General features: G+C 36.4%; 1 protein-coding gene across 3 annotated transcripts in view; it reads right to left on the bottom strand.

Annotated features, from left to right (window-relative positions):
- ntrk1 (neurotrophic tyrosine kinase, receptor, type 1) overlaps positions 1-16,385 on the bottom strand; it is a 42,691-nt gene that overhangs the window by 3,177 nt on the left and 23,129 nt on the right. For 2 of the 3 annotated variants that reach the window (XM_058052893.1, XM_058052895.1), the window contains 8 exons: positions 13,228-13,245; positions 13,099-13,157; positions 12,920-13,022; positions 11,496-11,651; positions 9,336-9,466; positions 7,388-7,560; positions 2,631-2,871; positions 1,486-1,644 (listed from right to left, as the gene is read on the bottom strand). In XM_058052893.1, coding sequence (XP_057908876.1) covers positions 1,486-1,644; positions 2,631-2,871; positions 7,388-7,560; positions 9,336-9,466; positions 11,496-11,651; positions 12,920-13,022; positions 13,099-13,157; positions 13,228-13,245 — 1,040 coding nt within the window. The remainder of the gene's footprint in view (positions 1-1,485; positions 1,645-2,630; positions 2,872-7,387; positions 7,561-9,335; positions 9,467-11,495; positions 11,652-12,919; positions 13,023-13,098; positions 13,158-13,227; positions 13,246-16,385) is intronic. The other variant, XM_058052894.1, reaches the window with a different exon arrangement.

Here is a 16,385-nt window from a genome sequence, read left to right as displayed (position 1 = left end):
CAGTTATTTAACCTTTAACATGAACATGAATCAAACGTAATCATTTTTTCTGGGTACATGATACCATACAGCATCCATATCAAACTTAAACATTAAACTTTCATATCAAGGCGGGGGCCTCAAAGTAGTGTCCTGCGCGCCACATTTGGCCCGCGAGCCGCATGTTTGAGACCCCTGATTTATACATATTTTGCTAAGTATTTTCTGACAGATAATTCTTCATCTTTTTTTAATCTTTTTTTTATAGACATGACAACACACGACTATAGTCGCATTTATACTTTTTTTTTATTTACAACATATTGCGCAACTGCAGGGTCTTGAGACACATGCTAACTCGCAAACTAGAGAGCTAGCCACCTAAACGGTAGCCTTCGAGTTATTTCCTTTCAACTTAAATCGCCAAAAACTTACCACTTCCACACGGATAGGGAGGATAACTATTAACAGTTATTTAACCTTTAACATGAACATGAATCAAACGTAATCATTTTTTCTGGGTACATGATACCATACAGCATCCATATCAAACTTAAACATTAAACTTTCATATCAAGGCGGGGGCCTCAAAGTAGTGTCCTGCGGGCCACATTTGGCCCGCGGGCCGCATGTTTGAGACCCCTGCTGTAAAGCCATTGTCAACGAGATGCTCGGCCCTGACGCGGTTAAAGACCTAGCTAAAGTCCCGCTCTCTGACAACACAATGTGGTCAGACATGGGAAGCCATGTTTTGGAGAAGATACGCCTCAGTAGGAAATTTGCGTTGCAAGTGGACGAGTCTACGGATAGTAGATATTAGTGGACATACTCAGCTCTTGGCCAATGTGCGTTTTGTGGATGGAGATACCATTATAGAAAAAACGTCCTATTTTGCAAGGCATATAGGTAAACATTTGAAAAGTCTTGAGGAGAAGCTAAGCGTCAAAGATCCTCTATGCGACGGGAGCACCGTGCTATTTTGAAGGATTGCAGCATTTGCTTTAACACTTTAAGTTAAGAATGTGAAGATGTTATCCAGCCCATAAAAGAAGCCAAGTGGAGTAGCGGATGATTGAGCGGTCGTCTTCTCGTCGTTTCATCAGCGCCCGCTGCTTTCAAGCGGATCAATAAGCGCGGGGTAATTACCAGGAGTCCGGTCTGGGTGCAGGACTCGCCTACGATCTCAAGAAGTCTCCCGTTTCAAGAGGAGGGTGGATCACTTTCCATCCTAATCTCATTGGCCCACAAAACCATGTTGGATGAGCGTAACAGGAGAAGGCTTTCATCAAAAGTATTTGGACGCTGCTTGGATTCATGTCTAACTAAAAAGCCAAAGAACAATCAAAACCCACTTCAGGGTTGGAACTTGAAAGTTTTTCGAATGTTTTACTTATGAAATGAATTGTGTAATCCACCTCAAATGGATTAGGACATTTTGCCCCCCACCCTTAAAGGGTCCTCCATACGTGTCCATGTCATGTCAACAAAGCAAAGGTAGGTTCTCACCTCGCTGTTGGACAGCTGGTACCAAGGCTGCTTGCCGTAGGTGAAGATCTCCCAGAGCACCACGCCAAAGCTCCAGATGTCGCTCTCCGTGGTGAACTTCCTGTACATGATGCTCTCCGGGGGCATCCAGCGGATGGGCAGCATCGTGCGACCCCCCACCTGCAAGGAGGCCACACTTTGGACTCAAAATGATGCCGGGATGACAGCAGTTTTTCAGCTGGTGCACCTCGTCTTGTAGTACCACTTACTTCCTCAGGGGGCAGCGATGAGTCACATCAGAGGCTCAATTTAGGACATAAAACAAGTCAAAAACAAAGAGTTTCTCATGCTAAAGAAGCTAGCGCTTCCTACCAATTTTAGCTTGTAGAAAACTTTAAAGATAGCATAAGTCAACACATTTTCTTAAGAAACGGGGGAAATAAGCTAGATAAAAAAATATTTTAAAAAAAATGTATTGAGCTTTTAAACTAAACAGTGAAAAAAACAAATGCTAATTACTTTTTATTTATTTATTTATAAATTAATAGGTATAAACATCTTCTGTTTGGATCATTTAATTATTATTTATTTTTAAATATTTTATTTAAGCATGTATTTATTTTATACCTTTTAAACTAAACATTTTTAAATGAAAATATTACAATATTACATATTATTATATTAATACATATTAATTCATATTATCATATTAATATTACAATTAAAATAACTATCTTAGAATTTGTCATCTCTTTGGATGGGCTTTTCATTTGTTTTAATTAAATGTAATTATTTATTTTTTTAAATATTTCTTCAATTATATTTGCGTTAAGCTTGTTTTGAGCTGTACTTTTAGACAAATAAAATCTAGCTTTTAAAGCTAGCTAATATTTACTTTTTTTCTAAAAAAAAAAAAAGAAAAGTATTTTTTTTAATTATTGATATTATTTAAATATTTTTTTACAAACCCCTGATTGTTTATGCTAGTATTTATTTGATGAAGATAGCTTTGATCTATCTATACTAACTAAAAAAAAGCTAAAGTTTTACTCTGTTTTAATTCCAAAGAGTTTTATTTGTATTTATTTATTTTTACTTTGAGAAATATGTCCACCGGTATAAGCTTGATCATTTTGGTCATTTTGGTAGGTTTGTAGTTTGATTACCCGGTAGTAGTCTGTGCTGTAGATGTCCCGGGACATGCCAAAGTCTCCGATCTTGACCACCAGGTCTTCCCCCACCAGACAGTTGCGTGTTGCCAGGTCACGGTGGACAAAGTGTAGGGATGCCAGGTAGACCATCCCCGAGGCGATCTGGGCGGCGATGTGAAGCATCTGCGGCAGCGTCAGCTCGCCCAGCGGCGGCATCTTTGACTCCTCCAGGATGCGAGCGTCGGGACCGTGAGCGCTGCGGGTGACAGGGAAGGTCACCATTTTAGTTTGGAATGATGCAAACGTCCATGTTGTTGCAACCTGACATGGCTGCCATGTTGCTGCTATTGCTGAAGACGCTAGCCTGCCTGCTTTTGGAATTACTGATGAGCGTGAATTATATATAAATATATATATATATATATATATATATATATATATATATATATATATATATATATATATATATATATATATATATATATATATATTTTAACTACTCCACCCATTAAACTAATGAGTAGAATAGTTACTGCGGAACTAAGGCACACATATTTAGAGTAGTTATTGAAGAACTAATGAAGAACAGATGAGTATAGTAGTTACTGAGGAACTGAGGCACATACATTTAGAGTAGTTACTGGGGAACTAATGAGGAACTAATGACTAAGGCACCTACATTTAGAGTAGTTATTGAGGAAGTAATGAACAACTAATGGACAAAAGACTGAGCCACACATATTTACAAATGTATACTTAGTATACATTATATACTAAGGCACATAAATTTAGAGTAGTTACTGAGAAAGAAATGAACAACTATTGAGGAACTAATGACTAGACACATACATTTAGAGTAGTTACTGAGGAAGTAATGAACTAATGAGGAACTAATGACTAGACACATACTTTTAGAGTAGTTACTGAGGAAGTAATGAACAGCTAATGACTAGACACATACATTTAGAGTAGTTACTGAGGAAGTAATGAACAACTAATGAGGAACTAATGACTAGACATATACATTTAGAGTAGTTACTGAGGAAGTAATGAACAACTAATGAGGAACTAATGACTAGACATATACATTTAGAGTAGTTACTGAGGAAGTAACTAACTAATGAGGAACTAATGACTAGACACATACATTTAGAGTAGTTACTGAGGAAGTAATGAACAACTAATGAGGAACTAATGACTAGACACATACATTTAGAGTAGTTACTGAGGAAGTAATGAACAACTAATGAGGAACTAATGACTAGACACATACATTTAGAGTAGTTACTGAGGAAGTAATGAACAACTAATGAGGAACTAATGACTAGACACATACATTTAGAGTAGTTACTGAGGAAGTAATGAACAACTAATGAGGAACTAATGACTAGACACATACATTTAGAGTAGTTACTGAGGAAGTAATGAACAGCTAATGACTAGACACATACATTTAGAGTAGTTACTGAGGAAGTAATGAACAACTAATGAGATACTAATGACTAGACACATACATTTAGAGTAGTTACTGAGGAAGTAATGAACAACTAATGAGGAACTAATGACTAGACACATACATTTAGAGTAGTTACTGAGGAAGTAATGAGGAACTAATGACTAGACACATACATTTAGAGTAGTTACTGAGGAAGTAATGAACTAATGAGGAACTAATGACTAGACACATACATTTAGAGTAGTTACTGAGGAAGTAATGAACTACTGAGGAACTAATGACCACGGCACATATGTTTAGAGTAGTTATTGATAAAGTAATGAACAACCAATAAGGAACTAATGACTAGACATATACATTTAGAGTAGTTACTGAGGAAGTAATGAACAACTAATGAGGAACTAATGACTAGACACATACATTTAGAGTAGTTACTGAGGAAGTAATGAACAACTAATGAGGAACTAATGACTAGACACATACATTTAGAGTAGTTACTGAGGAAGTAATGAACAGCTAATGACTAGACACATACATTTAGAGTAGTTACTGAGGAAGTAATGAACAACTAATGAGATACTAATGACTAGACACATACATTTAGAGTAGTTACTGAGGAAGTAATGAACAACTAATGAGGAACTAATGACTAGACACATACATTTAGAGTAGTTACTGAGGAAGTAATGAACAACTAATGAGGAACTAATGACTAGACACATACATTTAGAGTAGTTACTGAGGAAGTAATGAACAACTAATGAGGAACTAATGACTAGACACATACATTTAGAGTAGTTACTGAGGAAGTAATGAACTATTGAGGAACTAATGACCACGGCACACATGTTTAGAGTAGTTATTGATAAAGTAATGAACAACGAATGAGGAACTAATGACCACGGCACATATGTTTAGAGTAGTTATTGATAAAGTAATGAACAACGAATGAGGAACTAATAACAAAGGCACATACATTCATTCATTCACATACATTTACAGTTAAATACGTTAAAAAAAGGTGTTTTTAATGTGACTGGCGCGCATGTTTTTGTAACTGTTGTAGACAATTTGGTCATCCGTGAACGCATGTAGTACGTGTTTTTGTAAACATCAAAGACAATTTCACGACAACAATTCTTATTCTTATTTTCTACGTCTTCAATGAAGAACAGAACATGATGGTGTGTACCACGACCTCTACGACCAATACTACTACTACTACTACTGGTAACTATGGCTTCCACCTTGAGCACGTTGAAGGTCAATGACCTACTGGAGCAGACTGGAGCTTCCCAGTAAACAAACGGCGGTTAATAGAAAACCCGGCGCTCCTGTAACACACCCACAATTGATTGGCGATAATGCAATTGGAGCACTGCTGAACGCCCACGCTCACGTCCGACTCCACCCTAAAGGAGCCAGCCGTTGGCGCCGCGCCTCCACGTTGGTCACTATTAGTTTAGCAGGCAGGTGGCAGGGCGGGACGGCAGCTGCATCGTGGGGCGTTCCAGGAAATGCGCGGGAGGACACCTGGCGTCGGGCGCCGTCCGCCAGCTGAGCTTGCAGATGTTGCCCAGGTGACAATCCGCCTCTAATTGCTTATTTCGTTAATTCCGTTCCATGGGGAACAAAACATTTGAAACAGTGAGATGCCGTACAGTCGGGGTGGCTGTTTATAAAGGAAATGGCTAAACTGGAAGAAGCAGTAATTTTAGACAAATAAAGTCAAAATATTAACAGAAAAAAGTCTGAATTTTAGGACAATAAGTCATAATATTAAGAGGAAAAATAATCTCATTTCAGTAGCATAAAGTCAAAATATTAGAGAGAGATGTGATTTTTAAAAGTCATGATATTATGAAAAACTAACTAAAAAGTTATCAAGTCAAACGTTACCAACAATTTGCGTACATTTATTAATAAGAATGCTTTACTCGTGGACGGCCAATACGGATACAGAGCTAATATCTCAACATCAAATTACAAAATTAAGAAATTAGATATATATGTAATCTGAGGATTAGCCTTGAACTGCTTTAAAAGCTACTTAGCAGATAGGAGGCAAATGTGAAACTGGGAGAATACACATCTACATACTTGAATATATCGTGTGGAGTACCCCAGGGGTCAATACCGGGACCAAAACTGGTTCATCTATACATAAACGACATCTGTAAAGTCACAAAGGACTTGAAATTGGTATTATTTGCAGACGATACAACCCATTTTGCTGTGGAGACAGCACACAGGAACTAATAAATAAAATCATGGCTTGATAATAACAGACCATTCCTAAACTTAAGTAAAACTAAAATAATGGCATTTGGCAAAGACAAAAAGATATGCATGCACAAATACAAATGGATGGAGTGGATAATGAAAGAGTGAATGAAAATAAATATCTGGGGGTCTTAATAGATCAGATGTGTTGGAAACCTCACATGAAAATAAATTAATAAAATAAAATAAAATAAAAAATAAAGAAAACAAAATAAAAAATTGGCAAGAAATATCTCATAAATCACTAGAGTCAAAATATAAAGAGAAAATAAAAGTAAAGGAAAAGTCGGAATTTTACAAGAATAATAATAAAAGAAACTAATTTTAGTCGGGTACAATTGACATATTAAAGGAAGGCATTGTTTTTTTTAGGTCATAAAAACACAAAAAAGTAATATTCTAATGACAAAAGTTATATTTTGACATGAACAAGCTCCTAATATGAGGAAAAAAGTCATTTTACAAGAATAATGTCATGAGGAAAGAAACTAATTTTAGTAGCATACAATTGACATATTAAAGGAAGGCATTGTTTTTTTAAGTCATAAAAACAAAAAATTGACATGAACAAGCCCCTAATATGAGGAAAAAAGTCATTTTAGTTGAATTTAGCTGAATTACACAACAGTATGTTATTTTAGAAAAATTATAATATTATGAGAAACAAAATAAATGGAAAATTAGGTTGGGGGAAATTTTATAAAATGGGAATAAAGTCTAAATATTATGGGAGTAACATCATAATTTTACAAAAAGAAAATTCAGTAGTTGAAATATATGGAAAATTAAAAAAAAAACATTAAAAAAAAGAAATAAAAAGAACCAAGAGTCAAGTTGATAGTCTTCATAGTCTTTTTGTTGAAATATATATAAATTCTTAGCATATGTACATGTGTTGTTTTCAAAATATGAAATCCTTTTATTTTTCACTATGTGGCCCCCTAATGTAAATAAAGTAAAATTCTTATATGACTATATCTACAGTATATGTGTCCCTGGGACAGCGGGATGGTGCGTTTGAATGCTAACGTACCGTAGGAATCGGTTGAGGTCGCCGTGCCTCATGTACTCAAAGACCATGGCCAGCGGCTCTCCGTCGGTGCACACGCCGTAGAATCGAACAATGTGCTGGTGCTGGAGCACGGTCAGGAGCTCCGCCTCCCTCTGGAAGTCCTGCCGGGTGGACTCGTTGGCGTCCTTCAGCGTCTGAGGCCAACACAACCTGTGTATGAACCTCTCGTTGCCATGGTAACTCCTCATATTTACACATGTATGCTTTATTGTATCATATATATATATATATATATATATATATTGTTTAATGATGAATCAAGTATGCTTTGTGTTGCCTTGGGAGTCTAAAGTGTAGCCCAGGGGCCAATTGTGGTCCATGGTTGTTTTTCTTTTGGCTCCCAGCACATTTGAAAAATAAAATTTTACCCCCCAAAGTATTAACAACAGCCAATATGGAAAAATCAGCAGTAATTTTTCAAGAATAAAGTCAAAATATTAAAATAAAAAAAGTTGTATTTTTACAAAAAAAATTTGCAATTTCACATTAATAACATTAATAGGAGGATAAATAATGTTCTTTTAGTAGCATAAAGTTGAAATACTAAAGAAAAAGAGTTTTAAGAAGTTGTAATCTTATGAAAAACAAACAAAAGAAAGAACAAGAAAAAAAGAAGAAAATTGACAAGAAGAAAGCTGAAATATTTGGGAAAAAACAGCTGTAATGTTATGAGACGAAAGTCAAAATATTAGGAGAAATAGTTGTATTCTAACGAAAAAAAAGCCGCAATTTCACGCCGTGTTATGATTTTTTTTAAAAAAAATTTAGTCACATTGAGTTGAATCTAATTACACGTTTTAAAAGCCGCAATATTGTGAGAAAGAAATGTAAAAAAAAAAAAGTTGTAATTTCTGGAAAATGAGGTTGCGGGAAAAAAAATATTATGTGGGAATAAAGACAAAATATTTTGGGAATAAAGTCATAATATTACAAAAAGACACTTTAGGAAGAAAGCTGAAACATTTGAGAAGAAAACAACACTATTATGACAAACAAACAAAACAAAAAAGTGTCAAAATAATATTATTTAAAAAAAATTTATATATATTTTTTATATACATTTTTTATATATATTTTATATATAAAAAAATATATATATATATACTTTTTCTCATCAGAATACATCCTTTTTCTCTTAGCATTTTGACTTTATTGTTGTAAAATTACATTTTTTTTTTAAATTTTTGCTGTTGTTGAGTGTTTCCATAATATTTTGACACTTTTGTTTTGTTTTGTTTGTTTGTCATAATAGTGTTGTTTTTTTCTCAAATGTTTCAGCTTTCTTTCTTCATTACAAAAGGTGTCTTTTTGTAATTCCCCAAATATTTTGTCTTTATTCCCACATAATATTTTTTTTTCGGCAAGCTCATTTTCCAGAAATTACAACTTTTTTTTTCAACATTTCTTTCTCACAATATTGCGGCTTTTAAAACATGTAATTAGATTCAACTCAATGTATATATATAGTATATATATATATATTTTTTTTATTTTTTTTTACTTTTTCTCATCAGAATACACAATATTTCTCTTAGTATTTTGACTTTATTGTTGTAAAATTACATCATTTTTTTCTCATTTTTGCTGTTGTTGAGTGTTTCCATAATATTTTGACACTTTTTTTTGTTTTGTTTGTTCGTCATAATAGTGTTGTTTTTTTCTCAAATGTTTCAGCTTTCTTCCTAAAATGTCTTTTTGTAATGTTCTGACTTTATTCCCAAATATTTTGTCTTTATTCCCACATAATATCATTTTCCAGAAATGACTTATAAAGTACTTTCATTGTGGTCTTTGCCGGTGCTTGAGAAAAGCATTTGTGATTCCTTCATTTCCTGCCCGCCTTTGCTCTGCAGGCTAATGAAGCAGCGGGTCAACGGACTGGTGTGCCTTGGAGTGAGAGTGCGCTTACCTTGATGGCGACCAGCATCTTGTCACAGTCAGGGCTCAGGTTGGCGCACTCGGCCAGGTAGACTTTGCCGAACGCGCCTTCACCCAGCTCCCACTTCAACACGATGTCCTGGCGCTTGATGTGCTGAACACCTGATTGGAGGGGACAAGGATGCTTATTTAGGTCCTTGCATAGGCAGCACGGTGGAGTGTTTTTTTTCTGTGTTTATGTAAATTAATGATATCAAATGAAATATTGCATTTTTCTGTGCTTTTTAGGCTTCCTACAAAGTAACAATAAAGAGAATGCACAGATGGATGATGATGACGAGGTGACACCCAGGGTGTCCAAAGCTTTTCCTAGGTAGGCCAAATACTCGAAAACGTGGATATTCTGTACAACCCCAAAATATGACATATTTAAAGCCAAAAGATATACAGTATGCGACAAAGTCAGTAGTAGCAGTGGTACCTCAGGCATTTATTGGTTCCAAAAGGTCAGACGGTAATTTTTTTCCCCTAGGAAATCCAAATAACTCTTTCAATACCAAAGATATTATACGGAAGTTATACGGAAACCCAACAAATGCACGCACGCACACGTGCACACACACGTGCACACACATTTAATTGTAAATAGTTATTTTCATGTAACCCTTTTTTGACTTGTTTATGTTGTGGTATAGTTGTTTAGATAGAGCCGTGTCATATTTGTGTCAAAGTTGAAGTTGTGCATGAAATATATCTTTCCATAAAAAGCTTTTTCTCCCTTTGTTTTAGTCGGGAACAGATATTTTCCTGAAACGTTCGACTGCTGATTACAAAACAACGAAAAAAGGTAGAAACAAAAATGTTTTTCTTTTGAAAGATGAGAGTATAGTCTTTCTTTTTGTACGCACCATGTTTATATAACCATAGAACACAATATTGCGTGTGCCTTGAAAAAGTCGTCAAAATAATTTTAGTTTTTAATGTTTATTGGTTCCAAAAGGTCAGACGGTAACCAAGGCAATTTTTTCCCATAGGAAAATCCAAATAACTCTTTCAATACCAAAGATGTTTTACGGTACATTTAATGAACCCCAGCAAATGCGCGCACGCACACGTGCACACACACGTGCACACACAGTTAATTGTATATAGTTATTTTCATGTAACCCTTTTTTGACTTGTTTATGTTGTGGTATAGTTGTTTAGATAGAGCCGTGTCATATTTGTGTCAAAGTTGAAGTTGTGCATGAAATATATCTTTCCATAAAAAGCTGTTTTTCTCCCTTTGTTTTAGTCGGGAACAGATATTTTCCCGAAACTTACCTATGTTCGACTGCTGATTACGAAACAACGAAAAAAGGTAGAAACAAAAAATGTTTTTCTTTTAAAAGATGAGAGTATAGTCTTTGTTTTTGTACGCACCATGTTTATATAACCATAGAACACAATATTGTGTGCGCCTTGAAAAAGTAGTCAAAATAATTTTTGTTTTACATGCAGAAAGAAGGCCGCTGTTCACTCACTTTGGACTTTTTCTGAAAAAAATTATCGGACCGTGTTCTGGAAAAATAAACAAAAAACAGATTGTGTATATATATATATATATATTTGTACTGTTATATTTTGTATTTTAATTTTGAATAGATGTGTCTGCAACAACTTCACCACAACAAATTCCTAGTATGTGTATGATCATACGTGGCAATAAAACTATTTCTGATTCTGATTCTAATTCAAAACAATGTGAAATCATGATAACTGAGGAATGGATGGGAATTATCGTTGATGTGGACGTCCTGTACATCCTGGTGAGATTGAATTCAATAGTTTATTCTTTATCAAACACTTTCTTTGGCCCCATGGCGGGTTATTTAGGAGTCACACTCGTTTAGGCGCTCCATTTCACATTTCACCGACTATTGAGCAATTAAAATTGAGGCAACATTTTTGTGTATATTTTTGATGAAATCTAAATCATAAAAAAAAAAAACTGTGGTGTATTTTAAAAAGCGAAGTTTGACTGTAGTAGTATTTGTGTGGTAAGATTCAATATTGCAACATATTTTCCATTTCTTCATGACATATTTATGTGGATCGTGTTTTAATAAGCCACAGGTTGTGGACCTGGAATGCACCCATGGGGCCACACAAGGCCTGGCGTAAGCATGCAGGTAGATTCAGCACCACTCACACATGTCTTTGTCCTTGATGATGCCGCAGAAGTACTGCGGGTTCTCCACAAAGCTCGACAGACCCGAGTCTTCGTCGGAGGAAGGAGGGCTTGTTCCGAAGTTCATAAAGCGCAGCGACACGGCCAGGTCGTCTTTGGCGCCCAACACAGACGAGCCTGATGACGGCATAAAACAAGCAGCACCTCCTAATCAGCCTCTAAGCGCTTGTGATTGCCGTGAAATATGACATTCTGAATCAATTCCACTCCTTTTGAGGAATCAACCATCTCTGCCGCCTATTTGGGTTTGTTGGTGTCGGATTAATAATCAGTGCGGCAATCAGGCCACATTGAAGCCAGGCTAAAGACCGCACGTGAAGCGACTCTAACGACGGTTGGCAATAACGGCCGAAGCAGCGGGGCCTAAATAGTCCGACTCCACTCTTGCCGGGCAAAGCGCAGAACCTCTAGGGTCCGACGCACTGCAGAATGGAACAACAAAAGGGAGCGGGAGCTGATGGAAAGAAGAAAAGATGGAGCCCACTTAGGCAATCAGAGCCACTTAGGCACTTCCAGAGCCACAAGTGTAAATGTGTGCTCTATGCTGGAGGAGGGGGAGGAGGAAGAGGAGGGGGGGGGGGGCTGGTTTGTCCGTCCATCCATCCCTCCATCCATCATCTTTAATGGCTTGCACCACATGGTGATAGCCAAGGGAGGTTTTCTGCTCTCTTACGGTAATTAAGGCACTTTAGGCCGGCTGACACAGTATGTGCAAAGTTACAGCTCGGCGGTCCCACTCAGTCTTCCTGCCGAGTACGGCCTTCTAGTCCAAACCATACGAGATGCCGGAATAATCACTCTTTCACCCATGTCAGATACGGTAGCAATAGAAGAAAAATCTATAAAAAGTCACCCTTTTTCAGGGCTCTACATTAAAACAAAAATTCTAACAATAATTTATAGGGCATGAAAAAGTGGAAAGGAAAATATACAAGACTTCCATCAGTTCATGCTTAAGGACTAGATAGGACAGCCCCCACCAATGTATATTCTCATTCATGCAGGCTATTGTATTCTCGGGGTAATTGGTCATTTGCAACAACCGCCAAAAAGTGAAAATGTTCTTGTCTGGGCATGCCTCCACCTGAAAGGATTAATCCCACACCATCCCCTGTCCTGTTAAGTCTTTGAGCACGAACTGTTGAGGCGAAACGTCAGAACGACAGTCGACACTTACGCGGTTTGTGTGGGCTCCTTCAGCATGACATCGGACAACTCCGTCCCAAAAGACGGGATCAGGAGCTTCACAATGTCACAGCACGTGTTGGAATTCATGTCCACAGCTCCCCAGTGCCGGCAGCACTCATGCAAAGTAAATCTACATGAAGTACTAAAGTATACCCAAGTATATCTGTGACGACTGTATGTCCAGAGTATCAACTTACGGTGTATACCGAACTTGGAGTTTTGGCCACATTTGTTGACAACCAACACCGTGACGAGCAGAAACATGCAGGCAAATAGAGCCAGACCCACAGCGACAGACACCTGTTGGAACAAAAACATGATCCATTATACAGCATGCGTCATATTCAACATCATAACGACGACAAAACGTGCGTACCACAAACACTCGACTCTCTAGGTTCTCCGTGACGTCCATGTCGGATTTGTTTGTAGGAACTGAGGAGAAGCAACGGCGAGATGTCAATCAAATGAGACATTTCGGTGCAAGGAAAATGTAATGACTCACTTGGATCCACATTGATGACTTGCATGAGGGAACAAAGAACACAAATGAAGTATAAAAACATACTTCATAGAGTGCACAGTATTCACATACACTTGTTTGTTTCTTTCCGCTTTTTCCTGACCGAGTCGTCACAGCGAATCTTTTCTCCTGATGAAAATGTTAAGACCAGTTGAAAATTGCAAGAATTTTGCACTGTTGGATTTTAAGGAGGTTCTAAATCAGGGGTGGGCAAACTTTTTGACTCGCGGGCTGCTTTGAGTTAACAAAATTGTCCCGGGAGGGCCAGAATATATTTATTTAATACGCACTATTTTATGCTTATAATTGTGACAGTCCGCATTGAATTATTAGTCTAATTTTATCTGTAAAAGTGTCATACTATCAGCTGTCACTATCAAATTTTACAGTTTTGTTTTATTTCTGAATCATACATCCGACTTGACTTATGTTGCCAGCTGTTGTATGTTAAAATTTGAAATATTTAGAAGCAGTTGATGTTTGCTAAATAATCACTAATAAATACAATAAATCACTATATTGACAGTTACTATTGTACCCATTATGCCATGGTATGGTCATATCACCTCATACTTCGGTACGTGACAGACAAAAAAACCAAAAAAAAAAACCTTAAACCATATTAGGAAAGCAGGAAGTGATCAAATTATTATGTCATTGTAGGGTCACCTCGGTACTTCGGTACGAGGTGATTTAAAAAAAAAAAAAAAAAAAACAACAAAAAAAACCTTAAACTGTACTATGGAAAGCAGGAAGTGAACAAATGTAACAGTTAGTGATTGTAAAAGTACCAGATGGAGGGGTAGGATTTAATAAGCTTTGCTTCTTCCTACTCCTTTTGGACATGTGGAACTGGGAACTAATTATGGGATGCACTCAATTGGGATCTGATGCATGTTCAAATGAAATTAAACCATTACCATTACCATTACCATTACCATATTGCAGGCTAACCTGAAAATGTACAAACACATGCAAAATTTTGATGTACATTTTCAATGTTAACCCAAAAACATGCTAACCAGGGCGTACGCTAACCGAGGTTCCACTTGTAGTTAGAAATATTGATATTTTTGTCACACTTAAAACCGCACTTTCTCTCATTCACCATTACCATTACCATAGAAAGCAACTGGCGGGCCGGATTCAAACGCTTAGTGGGCCGCATGTGGCCCCCGGGCCGTAGTTTGCCCACCCCGTTCTAAATAGTTGTGTTGATATGTTGGTCGCAAACAAATAAGAGTCGGCTTGCGTTGTTGGGAGGCGCTTTGCTTTTTTCTGTTAAAGGCAAATGTCATTGGTCGCATTACATGTGTCAGCATTCCAAACCCTGTTGGCGACATATTTTTTCAAAAAATTATCAAAATCTAGCAATGTTTTCTGGCGTCATCAGATAGTTTTCTGGTATTGGGGGACTTGAAAGTGAAAGCACCTATTTTTCTGAACTTTCTGTTGTTACTCCATTGGTCCGCCTGGCTCCAAATTTTGGGGGTGATCTAAAATTTGTAATTTTCCCAACATTCATCCTTTTCCCTATAACTGTTGAACATATTTGGGACCTTCAGGCAACCTACGTATGTTTATACTGAAAAAAATAAAACAAATTCCTGTTAATTTCTGTTAAACTGCTATGACTATGACTTCCACATTTCTCAACCGATTCAACTCATTCCAAAATGAAGTCATTCAACAAAATCAGGACGTTCAAACTATTAGCCACAGCTCAAAAATGCACAAATTTAATTGAAATTGATTTTTTTTCTTCCAGAATGCAAAACAGTTCTAGCTACTGTCACATTTCTCAACCCAATCACAGTGTTCCAACATCAACAAGCATTTAACTGATTCAGGAAATTCATGCCATTTTCCACATACCGAGAATTCCCGCTTTTCATATTTGACATTCCCATTTTTTGGAATGCAAAATGCCTTTGATCTAAAGAAATCTAACTACTTCCACATATCGCAATTGTTCATGCTGTTCCAAAGTCAAAATTCTCAACTTTTTGACATTTAGCCTTCCGGGTTTATTGTGTTATCATGCTAACATTGGTATTGCTAGCATGCTAATGTTAGAAAATTAGCTTTTCTACTCGTATTTTTAGCTATTTTTATGGGTAGACACATATATAAAAACGCAGCACTATTATGTACATGTTAGCTTGCTAACACTGGCATGTTAGCATTGTTAGTATGCTAACATTGGTATTGCTAGCATGCTAATGTTAGAAAATGAGCTTTTCTACTCGTATTTTTAGCTATTTTTATGGGTAGACACATATATAAAAACGCAGCACTATTGTGTACATGTTAGCTTGCTAACACTGGCATGTTAGCATCATTAGTATTCTAACATTGGTATTGCTAGCATGCTAATGTTAGAAAATGAGCTTTTCTACTCGTATTTTTAGCTATTTTTATGGGTAGACACATATATAAAAACGTAGCACTATTAAGTACATGTTAGCTTGCTAACACTGGCATGTTAGCATTGTTAGTATGCTAACATTGGTATTGCTAGCATGCTAATGTTAGAAAATGAGCTTTTCTACTCGTATTTTTAGCTATTTTTATGGGTAGACACATATATAAAAACGTAGCACTATTATGTACATGTTAGCTTGCCAACACTGGCATGTTAGTATTGCTAGTATGCTAACAATAACACAGTAGCATTTTTATCCATTTTAACAGCTACACACTTATATAAACACTTACCACTATTGTGCTAGGTGTTAGCATGCTAGCATTAGCAGTGTAAATATGTCGATAAAATTGATGTACGACTAATATTTATGGTGTAAATCACAATACAGGGTAACTACGGCTATTGTAACTATTTTATAATATATAAATAATATATAATATATAACTATTTTATAATGTATTCTATTTTTTTAGCTGTTAATTGAGGATTTAAATAAGACAATACATATTTAACATGTATTTTTACATTCATAATTCATTTTACACAATACACAGAATTTGCTCAGACGAAATAATTAGAGGAACCATTTGGTAGCCAAAAGAGACCTCTCTTTTTGGTGAGCCAAGCCAAAAGAACAGGCTGTCTCAAAAGAGGCGGAATTTACATCACTACTAAGTAATAATAATGGATTGATTTTACAGAGCATCTTTTT

This window comes from Doryrhamphus excisus, chromosome 17 (assembly GCF_030265055.1).
Source record: "Doryrhamphus excisus isolate RoL2022-K1 chromosome 17, RoL_Dexc_1.0, whole genome shotgun sequence".
NCBI classification, from domain to species: Eukaryota; Metazoa; Chordata; class Actinopteri; order Syngnathiformes; family Syngnathidae; genus Doryrhamphus; species Doryrhamphus excisus.
Note: the sequence above shows the minus strand (reverse complement) of the source record. Positions and strands in the feature narration are given on the sequence as shown.